Source organism: Lipomyces tetrasporus, assembly GCF_029532465.1.
Source record: "Lipomyces tetrasporus strain NRRL Y-64009 chromosome Unknown POJ06scaffold_2, whole genome shotgun sequence".
NCBI classification, from domain to species: Eukaryota; Fungi; Ascomycota; class Lipomycetes; order Lipomycetales; family Lipomycetaceae; genus Lipomyces; species Lipomyces tetrasporus.
Genome location: NW_026611597.1, coordinates 2,321,910 through 2,344,675, shown reverse-complemented (window position 1 = coordinate 2,344,675; position 22,766 = coordinate 2,321,910). Strand labels below are relative to the sequence as shown.

Sequence of the window (22,766 nt, the reverse complement as noted above, 5' to 3'; positions counted from 1 at the left end):
CTAAAAAGCTTTCAGGAAAATTCTACAAGCTGCGCTAGGTAGACTACTGGCTCTCGTATTGTCGTGCAATTCTACTATCATGGCCCAGTCTTGGAAAAAGTCAGGGTCTTATAAAGTTTGAAGCTAGGTGGCTTATCAGACGTCTGCCGTCAATGTTTGCTGTATGCGACAGCTTATCGCAAAATCGTCCACCGCGGTGATTCGTTGATTATTGGCAGCGTATTCCCGGTTTGTCCGCGACTCATACATTACTGACAAATGCTTGATGTTGCCGCCCCTGTCAATAAATGACGCCGCTGGAAGAAAGCCAAACTCTCGCCTCCACGGGGATTTATTTTGAGTGTCTGTAAATATATCTACAAGGGGCTGATGTCTTTCAATTAAACATCAGTTTTAGGAGTCTGACATTCATTTCATCTAATCGAGCAGCCTAAATTCTAAGAAATAATCAAATTTAGCCACGCCAAAAACTAAACAAGATCCTAGTCTGAGCTAACATCTTGCATCTAAGGGTGCGCACTAAGGATCGTCTATCGCAGCATTTGGGAGCACTCACTCTACAATAAACAATGGTGACTAAAGGTTAGGTTAGTCTCGAAAATCGTACCCGCCCATCGCAATCATTTAATAGCATCACCATCCTTTCGGTTATGAAACTGAAAATAAAATAATACGTCAGTTGGATTGTCTAATACAGATTATGGTATTTTTTGGTTGCTCGTTAGAAACTTGATAATGTGGTACTTGGGGTACATTAGCCTTAACTATGGGAACATGGCATTTTTGGCCGCGGTAGAATATTACCCTACCTTCCTACTGCATTACCCTACTAACTTAATTAGGTTTGGGTTTTACCCATGTAGGTGTTGTGGTTAGCGTTCTATTCGATAGGTGTTTATTCTGTGGATTGATTTCGTTGCGCTTCATTTGTCTCCGCTCTATATCCAGGATTTGATGTTATTAACCCTAACCCTGTTTGTACGGCCCAAGCTTTAAGTCACCATAATACCCAACGCGCTCTCCGTATTCCACCCAAAATGCAGCGGCGGACATTCCCAGGCGAGATCGCCCTAGGACACTCAAATTGTGACAATCTTAGTCATCAGAGGGCGTTTCTCTCTTGCTCTTGTGCCTTCTAACCTCGGCACATTTCTCTTCCGTTCCGCTTGTGCCCGTCGGCATCCTCTGTTCTCGAGATTAACCCTTACCCTTAAGAGTTTCAGGGGCTTACAGAAAAAAGTTTAAATGCTGAGTTACGTCGGCAGAGCAGAGACCAGGTAATTCAGTTTGTTCGCTTGAAAATCCCTAAACCTTCAGCACTATTATGATGACTGCCAGTGTCACTGCATTCCATCGTGCAATCCATCGTTATTGATGCAGGCTGGGCCAGCGGGGTCTCTGATAACGGCGTCGGCATTGGTATTAAATATCGGCCGGCAGACACAGTCTATACTATCTAAACCAGATGACCGCTTTCGCTTTCGGCAACAATTTATTCACAAACTACCCTGTCATCACTCGTGCATGTCGTTGTCAATGTGTTAACGTAAGTTCCTATCTGTCCTATTACTCGAGGTAGTTAGCTGAAACTGACAATCTGATGCAGTTTTCGGTCAGACATCGACTATAACAAAGCAGTCGATTCAAGCTGAACGGGGAGAATAAAATTACAACTGCCAGGCTTTGCGATTATGCTGCAGTTGCGAACTGCTCTTTTCATCGGAATAGAGCTTTTTTTGGCAATACTTGTCCAGTCACTGCAATCAACTGGCCAGGATACAGACAGAGTTGATAAAGGTGATAGTTTGGCCGTTCCCATCATTGAGGCCGTCAACCTCGAGGGGCCGGAACTTGCATTACGTAAAAGTGGGCGTTATCGAACTTTTACAGGCCTCTTAAATATTACTGCTCATGCCTGGGTAGCTGCACTTCAGTTTGAGGAGAAATTCTTGGATGCCCTCTGGACAGACATGACAATTTTCGAGAGAGATAGAGGCGATCGTCTATGCAGCTATTGGGAGGGCCAATTCTCATCCCGCGATACTATGTGGTGGGCAGAGTTCTGGGTAATGTCGAAGGACCGAGCCTGTAGCTCTGCTCTGAAGGAATCGGATATTAGCGAGTTGATACACAGAAACATAGAGTCACTTCCTTTGGATTCGTTGCATTCTGTGTTTATTGATAGTTGCCAAAGGACATATTACGAGGGTTCGTGGGTTGGGTGGATGGGAATCTCGGCTAAAGCCAGCGGGGATGAATCAATCTGTGCAAAACGGATTGCCGAAGTGGCTCGCATTTATAAGAGGTACCAGATAGGGCGGGAGATAGTCAGTGAGGCAAGTTTGACCCCAGTTGCAGTGACCTCAATATTGTCATCCATTTTCCCCACCGTCGTGGATGGTGCTATAGACGGGCCGATGTCAACGTCGAATGTTGCTCTAAAGGCAGAGGTGTCAGTGCTAACGTCGCCTCCGATGCCTGTTACCCATCCGTTCTCGCGGATTATGCTAAAGCCGACTTTAAAAGTCGCCCCCAATGATAGACAAAGATGGACGTTTTTCGCACAGTTGGGAAAACGGGGTGTGTGGCTGTCCATGTACGTGGCAATTTTCTTGTCTTCTCGGCGCCCGCAGAACCAGATTTGGCCACTCTATGCACGATTGCTTATCGGCTCTGTGACGATATTTCTACTGGCGCGGACAACGGGCCATTTGGTCATCGCATTGAAATGCTATTCGCCGGCGTTGGCGCCGTACATTCCGCGTTACTTTTCTATCAATAGGGCGGAAGGTGAAACGTGTCCAGGACCGGATGTCTTGCGGTCTTTATATAGCGCATTCTATACTGTTCACCTCGTCGAGATATTCTCGAGTGCGCTGCAGGGCAGAACGGTGTCGTCCGATACGCAAATGATCATTTCTGAATTTAGGGATGCCCTCGAGAAGGCTCTGTCAGAGCAGAAGTTGTCGTTAGAATTGCTTATAGCCTCACTTTTATGGTCATCCAAGTATCTCTCGCTGTGTGTCATTTCGATGTTGGGCTTACAGAATTATCGAGTAATTGAAGCTATTTCTCTTTCTCTGTGCGGACTTCGAAAAGCTAACATTTAATGCAGCTTATTCCATCGGTAATCTTTGGGATAATATCGGTTTCATATATGATAGCGTCGAAATATTATGGAGGTGCACAAATCTTTTCGACAACTTGGATATTGGGACTTCCGCCGCTTCTGGGAGCGCAAAGTGTTGCCCTCCTATGTGGAACTATTTTCCTTCTCGCATCGCTGTTGGAGGGCGGGTTATCGAATTTTCAGTTAACTATGCAAAGAGCACACGTCGAGTATTCAGATGACTTCTATTCCTGCCTTTGGAAGCTTAGTGTTCTGGTGCTCAAGTCTTTTGATAACTCCACGCCCATGACAGAGAGCCCTTCGCTCGCAGTTCCAGATGTAACCTGGATTGAGCGTCCCGAATATCTCAACGAGATGGCCGCCAACCCGATTAGGTCACCGATAACGGAAAAGCTTCTGCAAAAGCGCGTCAATCTCTCGAGCGAATACGGTGTCAATGACATCCCAGGGATGGTGGACCATCACAAGAGGACAAGGAAGCACCCCGAGAAGTAACAGCGAATAAATCTGGATATGCTAGTTATAGTCCAAGCCGTGGTGGAATGGAAGGTTTGATCGATTAGGAGGAAATGCAAGGGTTAGCCAGGCAGATTACGCAGGATGATCTATTGTATCGTCTGCGGATGATATACAGGCTTGGTATGCTGTGTCTTCTGTTGCGTATGAACATGATGCAAAAGGTATTTCATCCGATGTGGAGAAAACTAAGAACTACGGAGCAGTTAGACGATAGGAAGGAACAGAAAAATATGCTTACAGAGGCGGTAAATTCACAGGCAGAAAAGCCTGTGAATAGAGCTTGGTCGGACGCCGAATATTATTCTCGATTTTTACTATTTAGGATTTAGGAATAGTTAATGCATATTTAGGGCCTGATTCTTTTTTTTAGTAGCCCTCCCATTTACTTTTTTAAATGGGAGCTCCGTTTAGGTGCGGCCATTTTTTTCCTTCTAATGGAGGTCCCATTTAGGGCTCAGGGTTTCATGCGCTTATATGGGAGCTCCATTTTACCTCCATAAACGGAGCTCCCATTTGAATCCGCACGTGTCCCGGATCGGAAAGAAATTTACGCGTTAATTTGAGGAGAGCATAAAGTTACCCTACAGCCGCGTAAACGCGACTCCAGTAACTATATTTATTACTAAAGCTATAGTTACACGCTACTAATTCTCTCCCTCTAACTTTTCTTTCGTATCAATATTTGATATTCTTGAAATGACCCGTACTAATAAGAAGAGAAGTCACGTTAGGCTACATGGCCTTCACAGTTTATGGAGCCTCTTGAAGAAGATACAATTACTGTCTCTTCCCCTCCCCCGCCACTGCCGCGAGAAGAGCGTTTGGATACCCCCCTCGTCGTCGTTCAGAAGACCCTTTCGATACTCCGCTACCTATCGCATCTGCCTTCGAATCCGGACCAGAGTCTATAGTGATTGGACTTACCGCTGGCTAGAAAGACATGCAGGTGTTAAAATCCTTTATGGATGAGTGTCTTGTTTTACAGCGTTTTTATATAATTTTTATTAGAGTTTTTGAAAAACCCCTTCCAATATGCTGACAGTACGCTACGCACATCTCTTGAGCAATCTTATCCCTAAACTCATTCATAGCTTTAGAGCCTCAGATTGAGACCCTGTTGTAGCCACCAAAGGAGTTGAATCCCCTGCATTGTCACCAATATCATCACTCAAGTCAACACCTTCCCTTTGACGAATAAAGTTAAAAAGGCCAAGGAGGCCAAAAAGTACTAGCCGAATCTGCGTTTGTATTGAATACTCCCCCCATTACCGCTAGTATTTTAAATCTCCTCTTTATAACTCCGACTATCCGTTCAATAACGTTGCGTAATGACGCGTGGCGGAGGTTAAACAGCTCCTTGGCGTTCTCTGGCCTAATAATTCCCGTATAAATTAGTATGTAAAAGAAGACAAGATAGATAGAAAAGTACTTTAAATTGGCCGGCCGTTGCTCTTTCAAATGGTACCGCACCGATCGATAGGGTGCAAGAACAAACTCACTATTTCCATAGCCAGTATCACCTAACCAGTACTTGCCTGGCGGCCTAACAAAGCCTTGGGAAGCCTGAGCATCTGAGAGTACTCGCTTCTACACCTATATCCTCGAACATTCCACACAAGATGCTAATTACAAATCATGACAAATGATTTGTAAGGTATGAGCATATGACTCAGATTCGTCATCTTGTGACGTGTCGCTGTAGCTTGAAGGTTGATTCTTCAAAGTGGTCAGAAGTGTGGTGTTCGGTAGGCTTCACTAGCGTAAATGGAGTTGAAATGGAGGTCAGACCTCCATTAGCTTTTTGTATGGGAAAAGGTTGACCTCCATTTGAACTCCATTTACGCTAGTAAAATGGGAGCTCCATTTAACGTTACCTGATTCTTTTTGTGTATAATGGGAGTACCATTAGAAGGGGTGATTCTTTTTGTGTATAATGGGAGCGCCATTAGAAGGGGTGATTCTTTTTAGGTTTAATGGGAGTACCATTACAAGGGGCGATTCTCTTTTTTTTTACGAATTTAAATGGGAGGGCCATTAAAAAAAAGAATCAGGCCCTTATTTGTACGAATATTATATAAGCGGCCGACAGCAATCTATTCGTATTCGACTTATGAATATTCGTAAAGCGTTATTCGTGTGCACCCCTAACAATCTACTCAGCCATGTAACTAATTATCAGCTGCTTCTGCTCCCGTTTGTTTGCCTTCAATCCATATGATCGTTGTGGCATGGATCACAGTTTTAATTATTGCTGACAGGGAGGTGCTTACGTAGCATCAGTGTCATCCAGTCGTTTTCCTTGCGTAACCTTCTTGTTTAGGCTTAGCCTACTGGTTGGGCTTAGCCTATTATTGGTTAGGGTGATGATATGTAAGTCTACTGGGCGCACGGGGAGACTCATTCACCGTCTCGACAAGCGCTCGGCCGTGGCGTTAATTTTGACTATTGTCCGGAACAATCAACCTCCGACTGGCAACAATGCCACGCTTTGGGTTAGGTTTATTTAAATCTCCGGGCGAACCATCTACCGACTCTCAGATGTTCCCCTGACGGGCCCGGAGCCATCAAGCCAGAAACTGGCCTTGCTTTGCTACAACTTATAAGGCCACCATGTCCCCATTCAGTCCCGAGGACTCATATCGTTAGCAGGCATTGCCTTAAGATTATTCATCTGTATACATCATGAAAGTCCTCCTTCTCGGTGCCACCGGCAACCTTGGCATCCGCCTCATCCCGGCTCTGTTGTCACACAATCTCACCGTGGTTGCCTTTGTCCGCTCGTCTGCGAAGCTTTCGTCGATGTTGCCCTCGGCCATCCTTTCTGAGATTACAATTGTCGAAGGCGATGCCAAATCATCCGATTTGATCAAGAAAGCCATACTTGACAACGATTGCGATGCTGTGGTCAATACCGCGGGCTTGGCCGCTTTACTGCCATGGAAATCAAGCGAATTGCCAGCGATTTTTGCTGCTGTCGTTCAGGCTGCTAAGGAGGCCGGAGCGCAGCAAAAGAAAGCACTGAGAGTGTGGTTCTTGGCCGGTTTAGGGCTGTTAGATATGCCGGGGACAAAGTCGATGCTAGTCGATTAGTAAGTCTATTCCTTGTGTTGCAGCCTTGGGGACCTGCCATGGGGTGCGAATTGCAGACAGTTTTTGCAACTGAATTGCTTAGGTTCTCAGTGAGAACAGAGTTGAACTGACCATCATCATTAGTCTGCCCGTTTATCGTGAGCATCGGCCAAACTTCGTCCTACTCCAAACTATCCCCACGGACGTAATTCGTTGGTCGATCCTCTGTCCCAGTGTGATGAACCCTAGGTCCTCTGAGTTGGTCGTGCCTGTGAAAGGTACACAGAAATTGATTATGTCCGCTACAGTACCGCCGCACTGGAAGGATTCGTGGATGAGAAGGATCCCACTTGTGGGTCCATTCATAGTTCTGGCGAAGAACGTCAGCCAATATTCGACTGATCTAGAAGACAATGCGGAGGTCATTGCCAATGATCTGGAACATGGCGATGATGAGTGGGTGGGGAAAAAGGTTGGGGTGTGGAAAAGAGCGTAAGAGTTAGGCGTGCGCGATAAATATTTCCTTTGAGGCACTTTGATACTTGAGGGCATACATGGATCTTAGAACGTGCCAGTGTCTAGTTTAATATGTAATAGCGTCCGACCATAAAATGGGTCTAACTGAAGAAAATTGAAAATTCTTTGTCCTGTATACTGGTCTTTTACCGCTAGACCGCGCATAGTATCAATATCTGATCAGACCATCGAGTCTTTAAAATCAGCAGAAGTCCCGCAGTCGAATGTCAGGGTCGGTCGTCGGATTCCTATACGATTGGCAATCATTTACAGCCCGGGATGAAGACTGAGACAGCGAAACCTCAGGCCTCGTCCTTTGCGAGGGGCGTAACAAATTTGGGCTAGTGGATAACATACAAGTTACGTCTTGAAAGTCGGCTTGAATTTCTTTTGCCCTTCTCGACGTTCCTCTCGCTCGGGATCCACGCCATGATCAAAGAGCTTACAGCTTGATAATGTTATAGACGATTACATGATCGACACATGTGAGTTGCAAGCTCACAATGCAACTAACGCCGCTATAATCTTAATGGTATGCAAAATATATTCCATACAATCCAAGTAGCTCTCAAGTCGGGGTGATGCCGCATAAAATGCCCCATTACCGTTAGCGACTGCCGTAAGGTTGTTTAATCACGATGCATCTTGGTGCGCATTATAGTGGCTGGCACGGATTAGAGGGCAATGCAGTTTGCTATTGGTCGAAGCCACCAGCAAACTTCGCGTCAGCGTTCAGTAAGTTACTACTTCTTGAAACAAATATTACTGAGACTCTGCCACCATAACTACTGATTAAAATACACTTTTTAAATAAACGATCGTTCCTAAGTCAAAGCGACATTGATCTCCCATTTCCATCGTAATTACCCGATTCTGACATATGTACATTGGTCTACAACTAACGGCCATATCGTGACCGATAGTCATAAAATTCATTGTTGTCTATTCTATCCCTGGTCTGGCTTTCTAAAGCCTTGACTTCATTAATCTTGTCCTGCAACTGCGCTGTATTGGCGTCGATCCACTGCAAACTGGACAAATGAGCGTTAAGAATCTTTACAATATGTGACAAGGGATCGTCCTCCTTAGTCCTATTGAGCGTCGCTGATGACTTATTAATCTCCTCAATCATACCGGAGAGGTTCTTGCCCATAGTATCTAATTGCTCGTTCAAGCGCTCAGCAAGCTGATACGCTCTCTCTCTCTCCATGTCCGGCGCTTGCATACCATCCGCGGCGCTAATACTGGCCAGCATTTCGTCAACCTGCTTCTCATACACCTCCAATACGGATTCAAGATCATCCTGTTGTTTGCCGGTGTACAGGAGTAACTGATCTACTTTTCCTTGTGTCTGCTCTGCTTGCACAGTCTCCGTAAAGAGTTGGGAAATCTTCTCACCATTTTCGACAAGAACACGGTCCCACTTGGATATTTCTTCGGCTTGCAGTGCAAACTCACGAGAGTACTTCGTCAACGAAGTAGTCCATTTTGAAATAATATCTTCCATCGACTTGTTCTTGAGCGAAGACGGAGCCGGTACCGCTGGGATCGTCATAGCAGGTACCGGTGGTGCTGTGGAAGTTGTCGGTTGCGCAGCAGACGCTGGTGTCGCTTTTGAGGTGTCTGTCGCTGCTGCAGTGCTCGCTGCGGCAGCTGACATAGCTGGCTTACCCGATAACGTCGACATGGTGGTTGCGGTAGTCGGGGCGGATGACGTACTGGTCACAGCGGCTGGCTTGGCGCCGAACGATATTTGACTAGTGGTGCCTGTCGTAGATGGAGCGATCAATGCACTGGACGACGGGGTGGAGAATAGACCACCGCTGGTCGACGCATCGCCGCTAGAGAATAGTGATGGCGCCGACGTCGGTGCTGTAGTCGAAGAAGTCGAAGATGTACTAGTTGCTTGTGCCGAGAACAGATTTGGTTTGGGAGTAGCACCCGCACTGATTCCTGCCGTTGCGCTGGCGCTACTTGCTGGAGTGGAGGAGCCAAATGCGGGGGTAGATGACCCAAATAGCGGCGCAGAAGTTACAGCCGGTGTTTTTCCGAACAATCCTGTCGTAGACATGCCGGGAGTTGATGAAGCCGGCGCACTAGTACTAGCTGCGGTACTACTAGTAGTCATTGTCGCACCGGACACAGAAGGCGACGCTGACGAAGCAGTCGCAGGGGAACCAAATGAGAAAGACGGCTTCGAGGTACTAGGAATTACGCCAAAAAGTGAGGGGCCAGAGGTAGCAGGGGTAGATGACCCAAATAGCGGCGGTGCAGACGATGTAGCAGCGTTAGATCCGAAGAGTGGCGGCGCCGAGATAGCCGCTGCAGATGATCCAAAGAATGGTGCAGACGTAGTAGTCATGGATGATCCAAATAGTGAAGGTGCTGACGTTGACGGCGTAGTCGAGGTCGAGATTGCTGGAGAGCCAAAAGTAGGCTTCGATCCGCCAAACAACGATGGACCAGGCATCGTTCCACTAGTAGCTGTTGAGGTACCTGGTGCTGTTGACGTCGTAGTTGAGAATTTGTTACTGGCGATAGACTGTCCAAACGATCCTCCCGATCCGAATACTGGAGTACCTGGTCCTGATGCAGAACCCCCGACTGTGGCTGTCCGGCCAAACGTAAATGCCGGCGTAGAGGCTGGGGGCGTTCCAAAAGCTGACGGAACTGAAGTAGTGGCAGTCGTCGACCCAAACAGAGAAGACCCTGTCGACGACACCGGCGTGGAAGCCGCTCCAAAAGCTGGCCCTGCTGTACCAAAGGGTGTTGCAGTGGGTGTAGCGGTATTTGATCCGAACGGCGACGGGATGGAAGCCTTTGTCAAAGACCCAAACGATGATGCGCTGGTTGTTGCATTGTTTGTGGATCCGAACGCCGAGGGATTGCTAGACGTGGCGGTGGTCGCTCCGAACAATGACTTCGATGAGGTAGTATTAGATGATCCAAACCCGCCAAATCCACCAAAGGATGGAGCGGACGATGCGGCCGTGCTTCCGAATGCAGTAGGCGCAGATGTAGTCGTAGTGCTGCCGAATCCTGCAATCGGTGGCTTATTTGCGCTGTTGCTCCCGAATGCACCTGTCGAGGAGCTACCAAATGGATTAGATCCTGAACCTGAACCAAACGATCCGAATGCCGGAGTGGATGCTGTCAATCAGATAATCATCAGTCTAGAAACAGGGCATATGATCTACAAGCCAATACTCACATGTTCCATCTTTTTTCTCTGCCGCAGGCATTGACTGCCCAAACCCAGTGAAAGCAAAGGAAGCGCCGCCTATCCAACCGTCAGCTATCTGTTCTTCAATGTTGAAGATCATAGTTCTTCAAATAATTTCTCGGTAACTCGCTACACAGTCTTACCCGATCCATCCTTCTTCTGATCCGAATTATTGGACGCGGAGCCAAATCCAAATCCAGTCGCTGTCAAAATTGTTAGCATGCACCATAGTCGCGCTCCCACGTCCATACACACTCCCGATATGAATAAACAACATGAAATTTAAATAAAGACTTACACATGTCTTCTTACACGAGGGACGATGATTCGCGATCTGATGAACGAAAGATGCGCTGTTAATGGTAATGTCCCTACTGCCTTAACGACATACAAAGCTAGTGTCGCGTTGTTGATAAAAGTCGAGGGTGTCGTATCCTACGGGTTAGGGCAGATCTCGCGAAGAGAGCGCCGCACAGGTTTCGTCGACGGGCTCTTCGCGGCACATCGACTAGACCGCGCCTTACAATTGGAAAATTGGTCTTTCCAATATCCATTTACAGAGATCCTGATGTCTAGAGAAACCTATGTAACTGAGGCACTAGGTGGCATTTACGAACGAGTCAAGGCGGTAGGATGAGCCTTTCCATTATATTGCATGAGACTTACTAACTGATGTTACAACTAGGCTCGCGTCTTGATGGTCGGTGCTGGCGGTATTGGGTGCGAATTACTCAAGAACCTGGTCTTGACAGGATTTGGCGAGATCCATCTGGTTTGTAGAAGGCTGCCTTGGGTTCAATCCTGGAATGGCTAACAGGAAACATAGGTCGATCTGGATACGATCGATCTCAGTAACTTGAATCGTCAATTTCTTTTTAGACATGAACACATCAAGAAATCCAAAGCATTGGTATGTATTTCAGACTGCCTTCTACTTAAGCGCATACTTATATGTCCAGGTCGCGAGAGATACGGCATCGAAGTTCAATCCAGACGTCCAACTGATGGCATCCCACGCGAATATCAAGGATCCTCAGTTCAGTGTCGCCTGGTTTAAACGGTTTGACTTAGTCTTCAATGCGTTGGACAATCTGGATGCCAGACGATATGTTAATAGGATGTGTTTGACCGCCGAAGTGCCGTTAATAGAGAGTGGCACTACCGGATTCAACGGTCAAGTGCAAGTAATTGTCAAGGTTCGGCTCCTCAACTGCTTCGGCGTCGACAAATTCGGCTAATGATAGCAGGGCAAAACCGAATGCTACGACTGTAATCCCAAAGAAGTACCCAAGAGTTTCCCCGTATGCACGATTCGAACAACGCCAAGCCAACCGATCCACTGTATCGTGTGGGCAAAAAGTTATCTTTTCAGTAATTTATTCGGCATTGACGAGGATGAATCTCCAGATTTAGATAATTCTGTCAACTCCGATAATGGTATGTCCACAATTCTACTAGCAAGGTTTCCATGCTGACGCCCAGACGAGCCTCGGAAATTGAGAACCTGAGACGCGAAAATTTAGAACTCAAACATATAAAAGACGCCTTCGGAACGTCGGAATTTACACGTCTTGTATTTGAAAAGGTATTCAAGATAGACATTGATCGATTACTTTCCATGGAAGATGCGTGGAAGCACCGAAAAGCTCCAGTGCCAATCTTGTACGAGGAGTTTCAGCGGTCGGCGAATGCTGAGGTGAAGAAAGCGGCTTCGAAAGTAGCGTCGGACGATCAGCCTGTGTGGTCTCTGGCGGAGAATTTCGTCGTGTTTAAGGACAGTGTGGAGAGGTTGAGTGCTAGGCTGTTGCAGTTACAGAAAAATGCGGCTGAAGGCAGTACGCGGCCGGTGCTGTCCTTTGACAAGGACGACGACGAGACTCTGAATTTTGTCGTCGCGGCGGCGAACTTACGATCTCAAGTGTTCGGCATCGAGCGAAAGTCGAAATTCGAAATTAAACGTGAGTTCGAATACCTCGCGCCACAAGAAGTCGACTAACAATGGGCTGTAATTAGAAATGGCTGGAAACATTATCCCGGCTATCGCAACGACGAACGCGATAATCGCCGGCGTCTGCGTCCTCCAAAGCTTCAAAATCCTCAACAACGATATTGACCACGCGAAAGTCGTCTTCCTATCCCGCCGACCAGAACGGATATTCAGCACGGAATCACTGCAGCCGCCGAATCCACACTGCGGCGTGTGCAGCGTCGCGCGATGTGGTATGGAAGTCGACGTGAGTAAGTTCACGCTTCACGATTTGGTCGAGCAGGTATTACGGGCCAAGTTGGGGTATTCGGAAGAAATTAGCGTTGTGACAGACAAGTTGTTATATGATATCGAGTTTGACGATAATGTGGACAAGACATTTAAGGAGTTGGGTATTGACGATGGAACCTTTGTCACGATTATCGATGAGGAGGAGCCGGAGGGATCAACACCGAGAGTCAATCTTGAGCTGTTGGTTTATGCGAAGTACGTAATCGTTGTTCTCGTCGTTGTGACCGTTGCGCTGACGATACATAGGGAGGGTCTCGGTGACGTCGACGTGAACTACAAACTGACCAGTATTCCTGAGATCCCTCGCAAACCTGTTCCAAAGCCGACTGAAGAAGCGAACGAAGTACCTGTCAGCAACGGCAAAGTCGCCGTTTCGGCCGGACTGAAGCGCAAAGCCGAGGACGATGAGTTAGTAGAAGTCAACACTCTGGATACGAAGAAGTCAAAAGTTGAGACAAGAGATGAGGATGTCGTTGTTGTAGATGATGACGAGGCTATTGAGATCGATTAGTTGAGCAGTTGGCGTTTGGGTACGATAAAGAGATACGATAGATATAGCGGATGACAAGATAAAGTTCATACGTGCCAGAACGGAAAGCTAGTAATTCTATATAACAGAGGCAACCATAGACTCCTACTGATGCAATAATTATGTAAACCGTGTGCCCTCTAAAGCGTTGCGCCAAACCCACCGTCAAGAGTCAGAACCGTGCCATTGCAATACTGATTCTGTATTAAAAACATCGCGGCGTTGGCCACTTCCTCAGGCGTACCGGGTCTTCCAGATGGTATCCTGCTCATGAATTCTTTCGCCGCCGCATCTGACACCGCGGACGTCAACATATTAGTTTGTATCAGTCCCGGTCTAATTGCGTTCACGCGGACATGCTTCTGTCCTAATTCCGCGGCTAATGCAAGCGTGAGACCTAGGATTCCATCAGTCATTGCGCTGAAAAAAAGCCAATACCCAAAAATGCAATGAACGCACCTTCAATACCAGCTTTACTAGCTGCGTAGACGGTCGACCCGCGAGCACCGCGACCGGCCAACACCGATGAAATATTAATAATACAACCGCCTTCCTTCCTCCGCATCATCGGTCTCGCAAACGTCCGACAGGCAAATATAGTACCCATTAAATTGGTGCTGATAATATTTTCGATCTCGGACTCGGGTGTCGTGAAGAGGAACGTGTGCTGCGCGACGCCGGCTGCATTGATGAGGACGTCAATTGAGGATAAATTCTAGCTCGGTCAGTAGGTCGCAACATTTCTTGCCGCACACGGACATACCACGCCACCGAGATCGTCTGAAGTCCACATGCGTCTCGTCTTTGAAACGTCAAACTGCACCGCAACGTGTGCCTGTCCGGCCGTGACAGCAAGCTTGTCTATTGCCTCACGTGCGGCGGAAAGTGATCGGGAGAGAACTACGCAGTTTGCGCCTTCTGACGCGAGACGGGCTGCGATAGCGTTCCCTATTCCTCGAGAACCGCCGGTTATGAGACAGTGCTTGCCGAGTAGGGGTAGTTGGGCGGTTGACAGGTGGCGGACTAGTTGACGGTGGAGCTTGACCGCGACGTGTCGGAAGACCATGGTGTAGTGTAGTGAGACGGATATATGATATCGAATTTCATAAAGCGCTGACAATTTTTTGCCATGAGCTAACTCGCCTGGCTGTAAAGGGATTCATCGGGCTTGGACGACTATGTGGAGATGAAAGAAAAGTCGTCGTCGGGTTTGGGTTCAAGATGGACGCCGGGACGAGTGCCCAAAGTTCACGTAATCGTGAATCTTAACAATAGCTAATACTTAGCGAAGTTGTACCCCTTTGTGAAGAAAAGACGTCTGCGAATTAAGAGCAGCGCTAATGCGCAGTCCGATCATCCTTGTATTTTCTACTTTAATCATCAAAGTCAAGGCCATCAAAAGGACAGTCCGTTACGCGGCGTGGCTTACAAATTCCGACCAGCTACATGTTCGATCATTAGTTTTCAAGGACGACCTGTACCGACTTGCGCGTGTCAAATGAAGCTAGGCTTCATTCAATCATTCTCGCGCCAAAAGCTTTTTGAAACCAAGGTCGTCAGTGTATAGTAAGCGTTGGCATATTAATGTGATCATGGCGAGCGCAATTTCCGTCCTGCCTGTATGATTACCTCTGTCCTGAGCTCGAGCAGCGGCCTGCTTGTGGTACTTTCGGTCAGTAATAGCAACACGGTTGGTTTGTGCCTTGAGATATGGCTCATATGGCCATGACAAGCCGAGAGTTCCCAGAAAAATGTGACATATCATGCGAGACTACAGAAACAAAAACACCTTTAGCATGCTCACGTAATAGCGAGCTAAACGGACTGTTATACTATCACATCGACCCGTTTAACGTTCCCGGACTTGAATCGCACAAGCAGTAATTCCGGCAGGGAATAGCCAGCTAGCAAGCCAGAATTCTCTCTACCAAGAAAGCACCGAAGGAGACGTAATATGCTATATCCAGCTACGCCGATCAAGCATGATCGGTTGCTTATATTGCTGTGATCGTGTCCATATCGATATTAGATTGAATAATTTGTAGCGGCATTTCCGAGATGTTTCGGATTAATGTGAATCTGCGTTCGTAGTATAACGTATTTCACGGGGGAACCGGTCACAATCCAAAACACGCTAATGGGTAAAACTCCACCGCAAAACACTATTCTGGGTCCTGTCCTTAGCTCACCAGCATCCAAAATGCCTTCTGCTTACAATCAGACGCTGTCGTAGTAAAATAGCTATCAATTTGAACTGCTAGATTGACCAATTTAATTCTGTTGCGGTTGATTTTGATATGAAATCTTCAATTTTGACGGTGTGGTGGTGAATTTTGGCCAGTTTGCCCGTGAAATACGTTATTGACCCCGCTTTTGCTTAGTATTTACAGCTTGCTACCACGCGTGAACGACTTTGTCCGAGGCTGCCGGTGACAAAGAGAAAGGAGGAGATCGTTGCGGCCGGCCGGGATTCGGCCCGTCCAGCCACCAGCCCTAATGGCCGCTAACGCAACGGATAAATTCCTGCGATTAACCTGCTACGGTATCGCCTTTCGCATTCTCGACCGCGATTATTCTTGTGTCATAGCAGGGCCGGGCCACACCCAGATATCGTAGCATGCGACGAAATGCATTAATCCAATCCCAGACTATTGTAACGAATGTCGCTTAGCGTAGTTACCAGCGCACCTTTCGGAGTCTCTAGCCCACGGCCCCGTCTTCCGTCTTCTTTGGGTGTCGTTCGTGAGCGTTGCATTCAGTTGTGTTCCATGTGGAAAAGGGAGCAAAATAATATGTTTTTTTTTTTTTTTGACTTGGCTTTGCCGAAACCCTGGCACAGCATTGTTTAAACAAGGGTCCCCCGCACTTCGGAATATTCCGGTCCATGATGGTTACAAGTGGCCGCTGTGCAATCACAAGCTCAGTCATGTCTGCGTCGTGACCAACAAAGACAAAGGCATGAAAATTCACTACAAACGAAATCACAAGGCCCACGCTGTTGACTTAAATGGGTCCAGGGTTTTTCATGTTTGGTTTAATGGCATCCATGTGTCCAAGACAAGTACCGGTGCCTGATTTAATAATGTGATACCAGTCAAATGGAGATCTCGCATGGCTCTGCTCATTGCGCTTCTCGGTTTTACCCCGCACTCACATCATGAAAGCTTGGTCCGTCACCCACTGTCATTAGCCTCAAGTTCTGTGACGTAAGCAGTAGTCACAGTAAACTTATTACGATTTACAGTAGAGCACAACAATACCGACTAGATTTTTGACTTGCGAAATGTAGGGTATAAACTTGTCATTTCATGTCTTCCATACAAGTTAAGCCACATTCAAACCGGCCGTGGCCAATGATACGAACACCCAAGACCGCCGCAGCACTCACTGTAAATGGGCCGACCGCTAATGCTGCTTTCAGAGTCTCCACCATGCTGCTAAATAGTTGGAGCAATCGTCGTCAAATGACGCCGCGGCCGGTCCAAATTGAAATGTGCGGCAGATAAATAAACAAGCTGTCTGCAGTCTGCTTTCGAACAGTTCTCGCGATCTTCCTTTCCTTGTGTCGCGTTCCCTTCGTTATCTCAATCACCACAAGTTGTCAGAATTCATCCATTACGTCATGGATGCCGTTTCAACGATCCACTAACAGGCTGAGCCTCACGCCGCGTGGCGCCGATCATTCGCAATGAAAGGAAGCCGAGAGGAAATGCAGAGGGAAGAGCCACGGGAACACCGGTTGGCCACGGTTCGGTAAAATCTCTCGAGATTGGTGGTCTCACGCGCTACAGTAGTCCCACCAGCCAATCAGTCAGTTGCCAAAAGCCTTAACTTCACTTGGGCAGCGCCGATGCCACTTATGGGAATCAAAGGATGCTTCTTCTGCGCCGGACAAGGGCATGGATGCGAACTATAACAGGGCACTTAACCTCCTAAAGAGTAACCCTCCGGAGGGGAGACTAGATATTCAGCTGTCTCATGCAAAGTATTTGCAACTAGAAAAAACATTTTTCAAACTATATCCAGAGTCCCTGGAACTGCGGTATAGTATACTAGTTGCATATTTCCTTGTTCAGAAATAGCTAACCGTTTTCGCTGTCATAGGTACCCGTCATTGTCATATGACAGTTTCACCGAGACGGTGACTGTGGTGACGTGTCCTGGATATATCCATGAATCTGCGGCATTGGATATCTGTTCTGAGATCGTTCCACATGCTCGTGCATATCTCTCCACATATGGTCGGGCATCTGGTATTTCATATTATGGATCCACCACTACTGATGACTTTGAAGGCGAGTTTGAGGGGAGCACGAAGCAGCCAGATGGAGGAGTGAGGTATAGCTATCTGGATGGCAACAAGGTAACAGTCGTTCTCGAGGCCGGGTTCAGCGAGGACTATAACAGCCTCTGTAGAAGCAAGGACATGTGGATCGATGGTCACGGTGTTAATGTCTTTATATTGCTCTGTCTTAATGAGAAACCGCGGTTCAAGAATCCTACTACCGAGTACGGGGATGTCGGAGATGTGGACGCTGCGATTACTCTAATGAGGAACAGTATAAATGAGACGCTGGGCTTGAACCTCTCGAACAACCGCCATGCTCTATTTTTATACCGAAGCCACAAGTGGGCTGGGGAGCTGAAGGAGGCTTTCATTGAAATCTGGCGAGCTGGTACCAGTATGGCTTCTAGATACGTGAGTCGAATCATCAGGGTAACTTTGTGAGGCTAATTCTGACGTGCATACCTCTGCAGTACCTGGTTCAAGATGGCCGCACCTGTGATGATCTCCCTACCACGCTTGGAATTAAGATAAGTGATTTGTTTCCGGATAATGCATGGCGAGCTGCACACATTCCAGACAAAGTTATTCCATTTAATGCGACTGCTTATGTCAAAACACTTATGGGGGCCATGTGCGCAACTGCAGAAGATCGCTTTAAGAAGTTCATCAAAAAAGGAAGAGGAAGAAGAGGAGGAGAAGGTGGTGGTAGAGGAGGAAGAGGGAGAGGATGAGCAAGAGGAAGTGGAAGAGGATTGCGTTGTCTCACTTGATTGTATATCTTATCGCTAATTCAGCTAAGTCACTTAAACTTTTTGGCGCACATCCGACAACAGCCAATGCGAAAGACCGTCAACAGCAACTTAATGATAGAAAAATAACAATCTGCCGGAGATTGCGGACTGATGTTTGAGGTAACAGTTCAGCGACGACGTAGCAGATGGTTCCGGGTAAACCTCTAAAAGACACCATGATATCCTTTCGTGCCGCGGCGCTACACCTTGACATCCTCATGAGCATAGCTTGGTCTAGATAAGTTATGGAGTGACAGGGATTTGCTGTGGGAGAGCTTTATGACGGCGATGCTCGCGATGTTTCGTCATAGGTCGTCGTCCATCTATAGTATATTCCTTGCATAAATATGCTCGTTAGTCTGTTTGACCATCTATTGACATTAATACGTCTATGCTTCCTGCATGCAAACTTTATAACGTACGGATACAATACAAGGAATTAACGGCTGTTGATGGTCTAATTGTCTCCAGATACCTGGAGTGTGGCAGCAGATGTCGGCGTACACGGCAAACGGGATGCCTCGCAGTGGAGGACTACTATGAGTGTAGTTGAGGACCTGGTAATGTGTAGCCGAATGGTTGTGTGGGCCGCCCGCGTTCTTGGAATCCAGTCTCCGAGGCGTTAACGGCAAGATAACTGTTCGAGTCCATCGTGAACGGAAGGACATCTTGATTCCGGGCCAGCCATGTGCATTCCGACTCTGTGTCCAACTTAACGTGATTGCTCGTCCTATCCCCCTGATCGCCGAGAGATATAATGTCGGCGAGTTGCTGGTCTTGATACAACAGTAGTAGAACGGAAGGGGAGTGCTAACAAGAATGGTTCGAATATAAACCGCGCTGCTATTTAAAGTCGGTACATTTGGATTTTGACCGACAAACGTCCATTTCCAATGTCAAAGAGGCAGCAGCGTTACTCATTCGCAACGGTTCAAGGTTCAAGTCCTTGAACCAGAGCTTACTTCTATATGTGCTACGCTGAACTGCAAAACGAAAGGACTCAAAATGACAATGTCGATGTCGCTAAGAAAAAGAGTAATGTCAGTGATCTGCGAATTAAGGTGAGCTAAGCGACCATCTCTGTTGCTGCGTCATGTGTCTGAAAAGTCGGCGACGAGGTTCGATTAGGGGGCATAGACCGGCCAAGGATTGGCTATAACGTGTGGGGCCTGTGGACTGAAAGTGCAACAATAGCACAGGAATATGAGCGGTTGGATGCACAAATTGGACCGTTTGCTGGACAGGGAAAGCAGCAGTGACTATTGAGACAAGCGAGTGTCCTGCGGGATTACTCGACGATCGTTGTCAGAATAACATAAGTACTTGTGCGGATAACGCATTGGTTGCACGGGGACTCGCGGTTACACTATATGAATAGTCAGAGCTGTACTAAAGTATAGGTATTACTGATAGCGCACTTTCTGCTTTGTCCGGAGATATTTACTGCATGAAACGACTCATGCCGATTTAGGAATAGCACGACCTTGGGGAAAGCCATTTGAATCGGATAGGATTGAAACTCATGACTGGTCTCTCACACTTCCCAATCTCTACCAGGCTTCTGCATATATGGTCTACGGCGCCTAGTAACCATACGGACTAGTGGCATTCACTGAAGTTCACTTTCAGACATTGTCTCATAGACATTCACAATGGTCCGTCCATCAGTAGATGCCACATATGCCATCAGCAAAAGTGACACTTTCAGAGCCTTTAAGCCGACACTGCCCAACTCGCCACTTCTTGTTACTGCTGATCACAAGATCAAAATTGATGAGGCATCCATAATGAGTCCTGGCGAGGTCTTACTCCATGTGCGAACTACTGGTGTCTACGGATATGTACAGGTCGGCCCAGCTAGAGTAGAGGAACCTTATCTGACGCTGACAATAGGTCTGATATTCGCTTCTGGAAGGCAGGGAGAACCGGAGAGCTGAATGTGCTTGGCGATTGCATTCTTGGTCATGAAGCAGCTGGTAAGGTCGTTGCAGTTGACGAGAATGTCACAAATGCTACTGTTGGTGGATAGTCATTTTCTAGTTACGTGAATGAACATTCACATGCGATGAGCTGATAGTGTTCCATCGAATAATTTCCTAATTAGGAAAGATCGAGATGGTAGTTGGGCGCGTAGTATTGTAAGCCCAATAGTTCACAACCCTGACCCGCTGCTTGCCACTAAACTGTGAAAGGAAAATGGCTAATCGAATTAAGCTAGCGTAATCATTAGTGTATTTATTCGATCAAGGCGGATACAAGGCGGATTTAGTCGACAAGATGGCGCATGGCGGATGGCGGATAGGTCGGATTTGGCGGATATCCGCATTCGACACAGCCCTACCAACCAGTTCTAGAGGCTAGAATCCCCTATCTAGCTGCACTTACGTCTGGTAAACGATTCAAAGGTAATATAGTGGCAGAAGATTGAAGAGATCCAGAAATCCCTAAGGTGCCGGATCGCTGAGAACAATGTTTCGACAGAAGCGACTCCTGGTTAAGAAATTTTGTCGGTTTACCGATATAGTCAACGATTTGCCGATATAGTATAGGCAAAGCCCAGAGACCGCTGATCTTGATCGGAGATAGTATCGGCAGACTGAAGAGGTTGACTATATAGTATAGTCGCCAATATAGTATAGGCAAAACCGGCAAATTCGTCAAACAGGGAACAGCCCTAGTCCAGCGGTATCAACGAATTTGGACGTGAAATTTGTGCTTGTATCTTTATCTAACGTTTTGTGAAGTAAACCTGCTACAGCTCCGGCTGGGTGGTCATTACGCCGACCGAATGCTCCAAGAAGAAGTATGACAAGCTTAGAAGTGCAGAATACATCATTCTAGAAGGGCTCCCCCTTTTGATTTTCCAAAGAAGGGAAAGTAGCCAGTACTAAAACTTGAAGTAGGGCTCCAAAACCGATAATTTGCAGGCGCTATTTAAGCAGAGAAATCTGATGATTTTAAGTTTCCCACCCCTCAATCGTATCGTCAATATCGGCAATATCGGCAAAACGGCAACAGCCCTAGCGATACATCCTGAGTCCACCTAAGATGTTCGGAGATGAGCGAAAGTGAGGGTGTGCAAGGTGGCTGCTAGGGATGCAAGGAGACAAAGCACGCGGGGATTATCAATCGACTTCTTCGGCCGCGCTGCTCATTAACCGAACAACTCTGTCTACCCTAACCGCATGTTCCTTGTAGCACGACCACCGATGATTTGTCACAAAGGAAAGCCCCGCTAAGACGCCGATCGCCAAGTCGCCGCCGCACTTTTAAAGCTTGCGATTCAGTCGTCACTTTCTATCTCTAATCTCTTGCATACCACTCGTCCTTGAGGTAATACCGGCCAAAAAACTACACTGACCTAATGTCAACTACTCTAACCTCAGCCAGAATTCCCATCGAGGAGTTTCGCACAAAGCTCGAGTCGAAGAAGCAGTCGATGCGCGCAGTGCAAGCTATCAAAGCATCAAAGTTTTTAATTTTTAGATTTGAGGATGATGCCACTGGTGCTGATCAAGATGCCAACACTTTTTCCGGTTGTATGCAGGACGTGTTTGGGATTGATGATGTTGAGGACTTTGTTATCGGAAAGACTTCCAAATTTCCTGGAGCTGATGTCCACAAACGGATCAGGCTAAGGTTGAGCGGCTTTTGCTCGCCAGATCCCTACTTATCATAGCCTATATGGGTCATGGCATCATTGACATCGAATCAAACAGATTACAGCTTATTTCGGAGAACGGAAGTCAGAAGATGCTCTGGAGCGACATCCACGAATATATTCTAGCGCCTACGTATGATCTTATCCAAAATCTGGATGTCTTAGCCGTGTTTGATTGTTACTATGCTGGCTCCGCGGTTCGTGCCGGCGCCAACAGGTTAGTCCAGCTGCTTGCCAGATGCGATGAGCGTCATACGGTTCGCTCACGGCAAGATGGTGTGACTTTCACACAACGCTTCCGCCGGGCGGCGTGGGCACTAAAGCGTGCCGGAGACTTATCCGTTAGTGTTGAGAGCCTCTTCGGTGAATAGCAACGAGTGAAGCCGCATAAAGCCCCGGATGCCGTCCACAGAATCATTGGCAAAGCAGAGAAATCTGAGCATTTTAAGTTTCCCACGCCGCTTGCTCAACATATTAAACTATACGTGTCCTGACCCGGCACAACTTGCCTCCAAAGTCAGAGGTTTGACTATGAATCTTTTAAAGAGTCGTGCGGAGTTGTGAGCTTCAGTTCTGTCAGCACCCCTGACTACTCTAATATTGACCTTGCGTGCATATGCAGCACCGGCTTGCTCGGATCTCAAGCAGCCGCTCATGAATCCTGTCATCGCCGCCCTGCTAATGGCAAATTAGCAGACCGAAAGCGCGGCGAACAAAAAAAAAACCACTGCCGCCACATGCACGCTAATGCAGCGGATAAAT

The 22,766-nt window shown here is 47.2% G+C and overlaps 9 protein-coding genes across 9 annotated transcripts; 6 read left to right on the top strand and 3 right to left on the bottom strand.

The window, feature by feature from the left end:
* Nucleotides 1-1,524: 1,524 nt before the first annotated feature.
* POJ06DRAFT_67287 (uncharacterized protein) lies at nucleotides 1,525-3,733 on the top strand. Its single transcript, XM_056191381.1, has 3 exons — nucleotides 1,525-1,546; nucleotides 1,607-3,056; nucleotides 3,116-3,733. The coding sequence occupies exons 2-3, from the start codon at nucleotides 1,692-1,694 to the stop codon at nucleotides 3,623-3,625; spliced, it is 1,875 nt and encodes a 624-aa protein (XP_056046781.1). The 5' UTR covers nucleotides 1,525-1,546; nucleotides 1,607-1,691; the 3' UTR covers nucleotides 3,626-3,733.
* Nucleotides 3,734-6,112: 2,379 nt separating this feature from the next.
* Nucleotides 6,113-7,366, top strand: POJ06DRAFT_247259 (uncharacterized protein). The gene is made up of 2 exons (XM_056186887.1): nucleotides 6,113-6,738; nucleotides 6,863-7,366. Exons 1-2 carry the CDS (start codon nucleotides 6,332-6,334, stop codon nucleotides 7,212-7,214), a joined length of 759 nt encoding a protein of 252 aa, XP_056046780.1. The 5' UTR covers nucleotides 6,113-6,331; the 3' UTR covers nucleotides 7,215-7,366.
* Nucleotides 7,367-7,720: 354 nt separating this feature from the next.
* On the bottom strand, nucleotides 7,721-10,805 carry POJ06DRAFT_67273 (Nsp1-like C-terminal region-domain-containing protein). The gene is made up of 3 exons (XM_056191380.1): nucleotides 10,756-10,805; nucleotides 10,446-10,660; nucleotides 7,721-10,384 (listed from the first exon to the last, which is right to left on the bottom strand). Exons 2-3 carry the CDS (start codon nucleotides 10,555-10,557, stop codon nucleotides 8,133-8,135), a joined length of 2,364 nt encoding a protein of 787 aa, XP_056046779.1. The 5' UTR covers nucleotides 10,558-10,660; nucleotides 10,756-10,805; the 3' UTR covers nucleotides 7,721-8,132.
* A 157-nt stretch (nucleotides 10,806-10,962) lies between these two features.
* On the top strand, nucleotides 10,963-13,325 carry POJ06DRAFT_67230 (uncharacterized protein). Its single transcript, XM_056191379.1, has 7 exons — nucleotides 10,963-11,085; nucleotides 11,143-11,229; nucleotides 11,284-11,367; nucleotides 11,417-11,653; nucleotides 11,705-11,894; nucleotides 11,945-12,415; nucleotides 12,471-13,325. The coding sequence occupies exons 1-7, from the start codon at nucleotides 11,026-11,028 to the stop codon at nucleotides 13,244-13,246; spliced, it is 1,905 nt and encodes a 634-aa protein (XP_056046778.1). The 5' UTR covers nucleotides 10,963-11,025; the 3' UTR covers nucleotides 13,247-13,325.
* On the bottom strand, nucleotides 13,326-13,663 carry POJ06DRAFT_67228 (3-oxoacyl-reductase). The gene has a single exon (XM_056191378.1). It carries the CDS (start codon nucleotides 13,576-13,578, stop codon nucleotides 13,405-13,407), a length of 174 nt encoding a protein of 57 aa, XP_056046777.1. The 5' UTR covers nucleotides 13,579-13,663; the 3' UTR covers nucleotides 13,326-13,404.
* A 13-nt stretch (nucleotides 13,664-13,676) lies between these two features.
* On the bottom strand, nucleotides 13,677-14,330 carry POJ06DRAFT_193219 (uncharacterized protein; the record flags this gene model as incomplete). The annotated part of the gene is made up of 2 exons (XM_056184902.1): nucleotides 13,677-13,979; nucleotides 14,028-14,330. 2 exons carry the CDS (start codon nucleotides 14,328-14,330, stop codon nucleotides 13,677-13,679), a joined length of 606 nt encoding a protein of 201 aa, XP_056046776.1.
* A 2,657-nt stretch (nucleotides 14,331-16,987) lies between these two features.
* On the top strand, nucleotides 16,988-18,303 carry POJ06DRAFT_299572 (uncharacterized protein). The gene is made up of 3 exons (XM_056190688.1): nucleotides 16,988-17,306; nucleotides 17,369-17,963; nucleotides 18,023-18,303. The coding sequence occupies exons 1-3, from the start codon at nucleotides 17,164-17,166 to the stop codon at nucleotides 18,281-18,283; spliced, it is 999 nt and encodes a 332-aa protein (XP_056046775.1). The 5' UTR covers nucleotides 16,988-17,163; the 3' UTR covers nucleotides 18,284-18,303.
* A 1,692-nt stretch (nucleotides 18,304-19,995) lies between these two features.
* Nucleotides 19,996-20,372, top strand: POJ06DRAFT_266179 (uncharacterized protein; the record flags this gene model as incomplete). Its single annotated transcript, XM_056189135.1, has 2 exons — nucleotides 19,996-20,190; nucleotides 20,259-20,372. 2 exons carry the CDS (start codon nucleotides 19,996-19,998, stop codon nucleotides 20,370-20,372), a joined length of 309 nt encoding a protein of 102 aa, XP_056046774.1.
* A 1,232-nt stretch (nucleotides 20,373-21,604) lies between these two features.
* Nucleotides 21,605-22,646, top strand: POJ06DRAFT_273887 (uncharacterized protein). The gene is made up of 2 exons (XM_056189602.1): nucleotides 21,605-21,982; nucleotides 22,063-22,646. Exons 1-2 carry the CDS (start codon nucleotides 21,708-21,710, stop codon nucleotides 22,373-22,375), a joined length of 588 nt encoding a protein of 195 aa, XP_056046773.1. The 5' UTR covers nucleotides 21,605-21,707; the 3' UTR covers nucleotides 22,376-22,646.
* Nucleotides 22,647-22,766: the final 120 nt, after the last annotated feature.

Bases quoted from the DNA above. Each gene is read 5' to 3' on its own strand.
- POJ06DRAFT_247259 (XM_056186887.1), top strand. From the start codon at position 6,332: ATGAAAGTCCTCCTTCTCGGTGCCACCGGCAACCTTGGCATCCGCCTC. The intron at 6,739-6,862 runs GTAAGTCTATTC...CATCATCATTAG, and splicing joins AAGTCGATGCTAGTCGATTA to TCTGCCCGTTTATCGTGAGC.
- POJ06DRAFT_299572 (XM_056190688.1), top strand. From the start codon at position 17,164: ATGGATGCGAACTATAACAGGGCACTTAACCTCCTAAAGAGTAACCCT. The intron at 17,307-17,368 runs GTATAGTATACT...TCGCTGTCATAG, and splicing joins CCAGAGTCCCTGGAACTGCG to GTACCCGTCATTGTCATATG. The intron at 17,964-18,022 runs GTGAGTCGAATC...ATACCTCTGCAG, and splicing joins CCAGTATGGCTTCTAGATAC to TACCTGGTTCAAGATGGCCG.
- POJ06DRAFT_67228 (XM_056191378.1), bottom strand. From the start codon at position 13,578: ATGTTGACGTCCGCGGTGTCAGATGCGGCGGCGAAAGAATTCATGAGC.
- POJ06DRAFT_67230 (XM_056191379.1), top strand. From the start codon at position 11,026: ATGTCTAGAGAAACCTATGTAACTGAGGCACTAGGTGGCATTTACGAA. The intron at 11,086-11,142 runs GTAGGATGAGCC...TGTTACAACTAG, and splicing joins TTTACGAACGAGTCAAGGCG to GCTCGCGTCTTGATGGTCGG. The intron at 11,230-11,283 runs GTTTGTAGAAGG...CAGGAAACATAG, and splicing joins GATTTGGCGAGATCCATCTG to GTCGATCTGGATACGATCGA.
- POJ06DRAFT_273887 (XM_056189602.1), top strand. From the start codon at position 21,708: ATGTCAACTACTCTAACCTCAGCCAGAATTCCCATCGAGGAGTTTCGC. The intron at 21,983-22,062 runs GTTGAGCGGCTT...CGAATCAAACAG, and splicing joins CACAAACGGATCAGGCTAAG to ATTACAGCTTATTTCGGAGA.
- POJ06DRAFT_67273 (XM_056191380.1), bottom strand. From the start codon at position 10,557: ATGATCTTCAACATTGAAGAACAGATAGCTGACGGTTGGATAGGCGGC. The intron at 10,385-10,445 runs GTGAGTATTGGC...TCTGATTGACAG, and splicing joins AGAGAAAAAAGATGGAACAT to CATCCACTCCGGCATTCGGA.
- POJ06DRAFT_67287 (XM_056191381.1), top strand. From the start codon at position 1,692: ATGCTGCAGTTGCGAACTGCTCTTTTCATCGGAATAGAGCTTTTTTTG. The intron at 3,057-3,115 runs GTAATTGAAGCT...CATTTAATGCAG, and splicing joins TGGGCTTACAGAATTATCGA to CTTATTCCATCGGTAATCTT.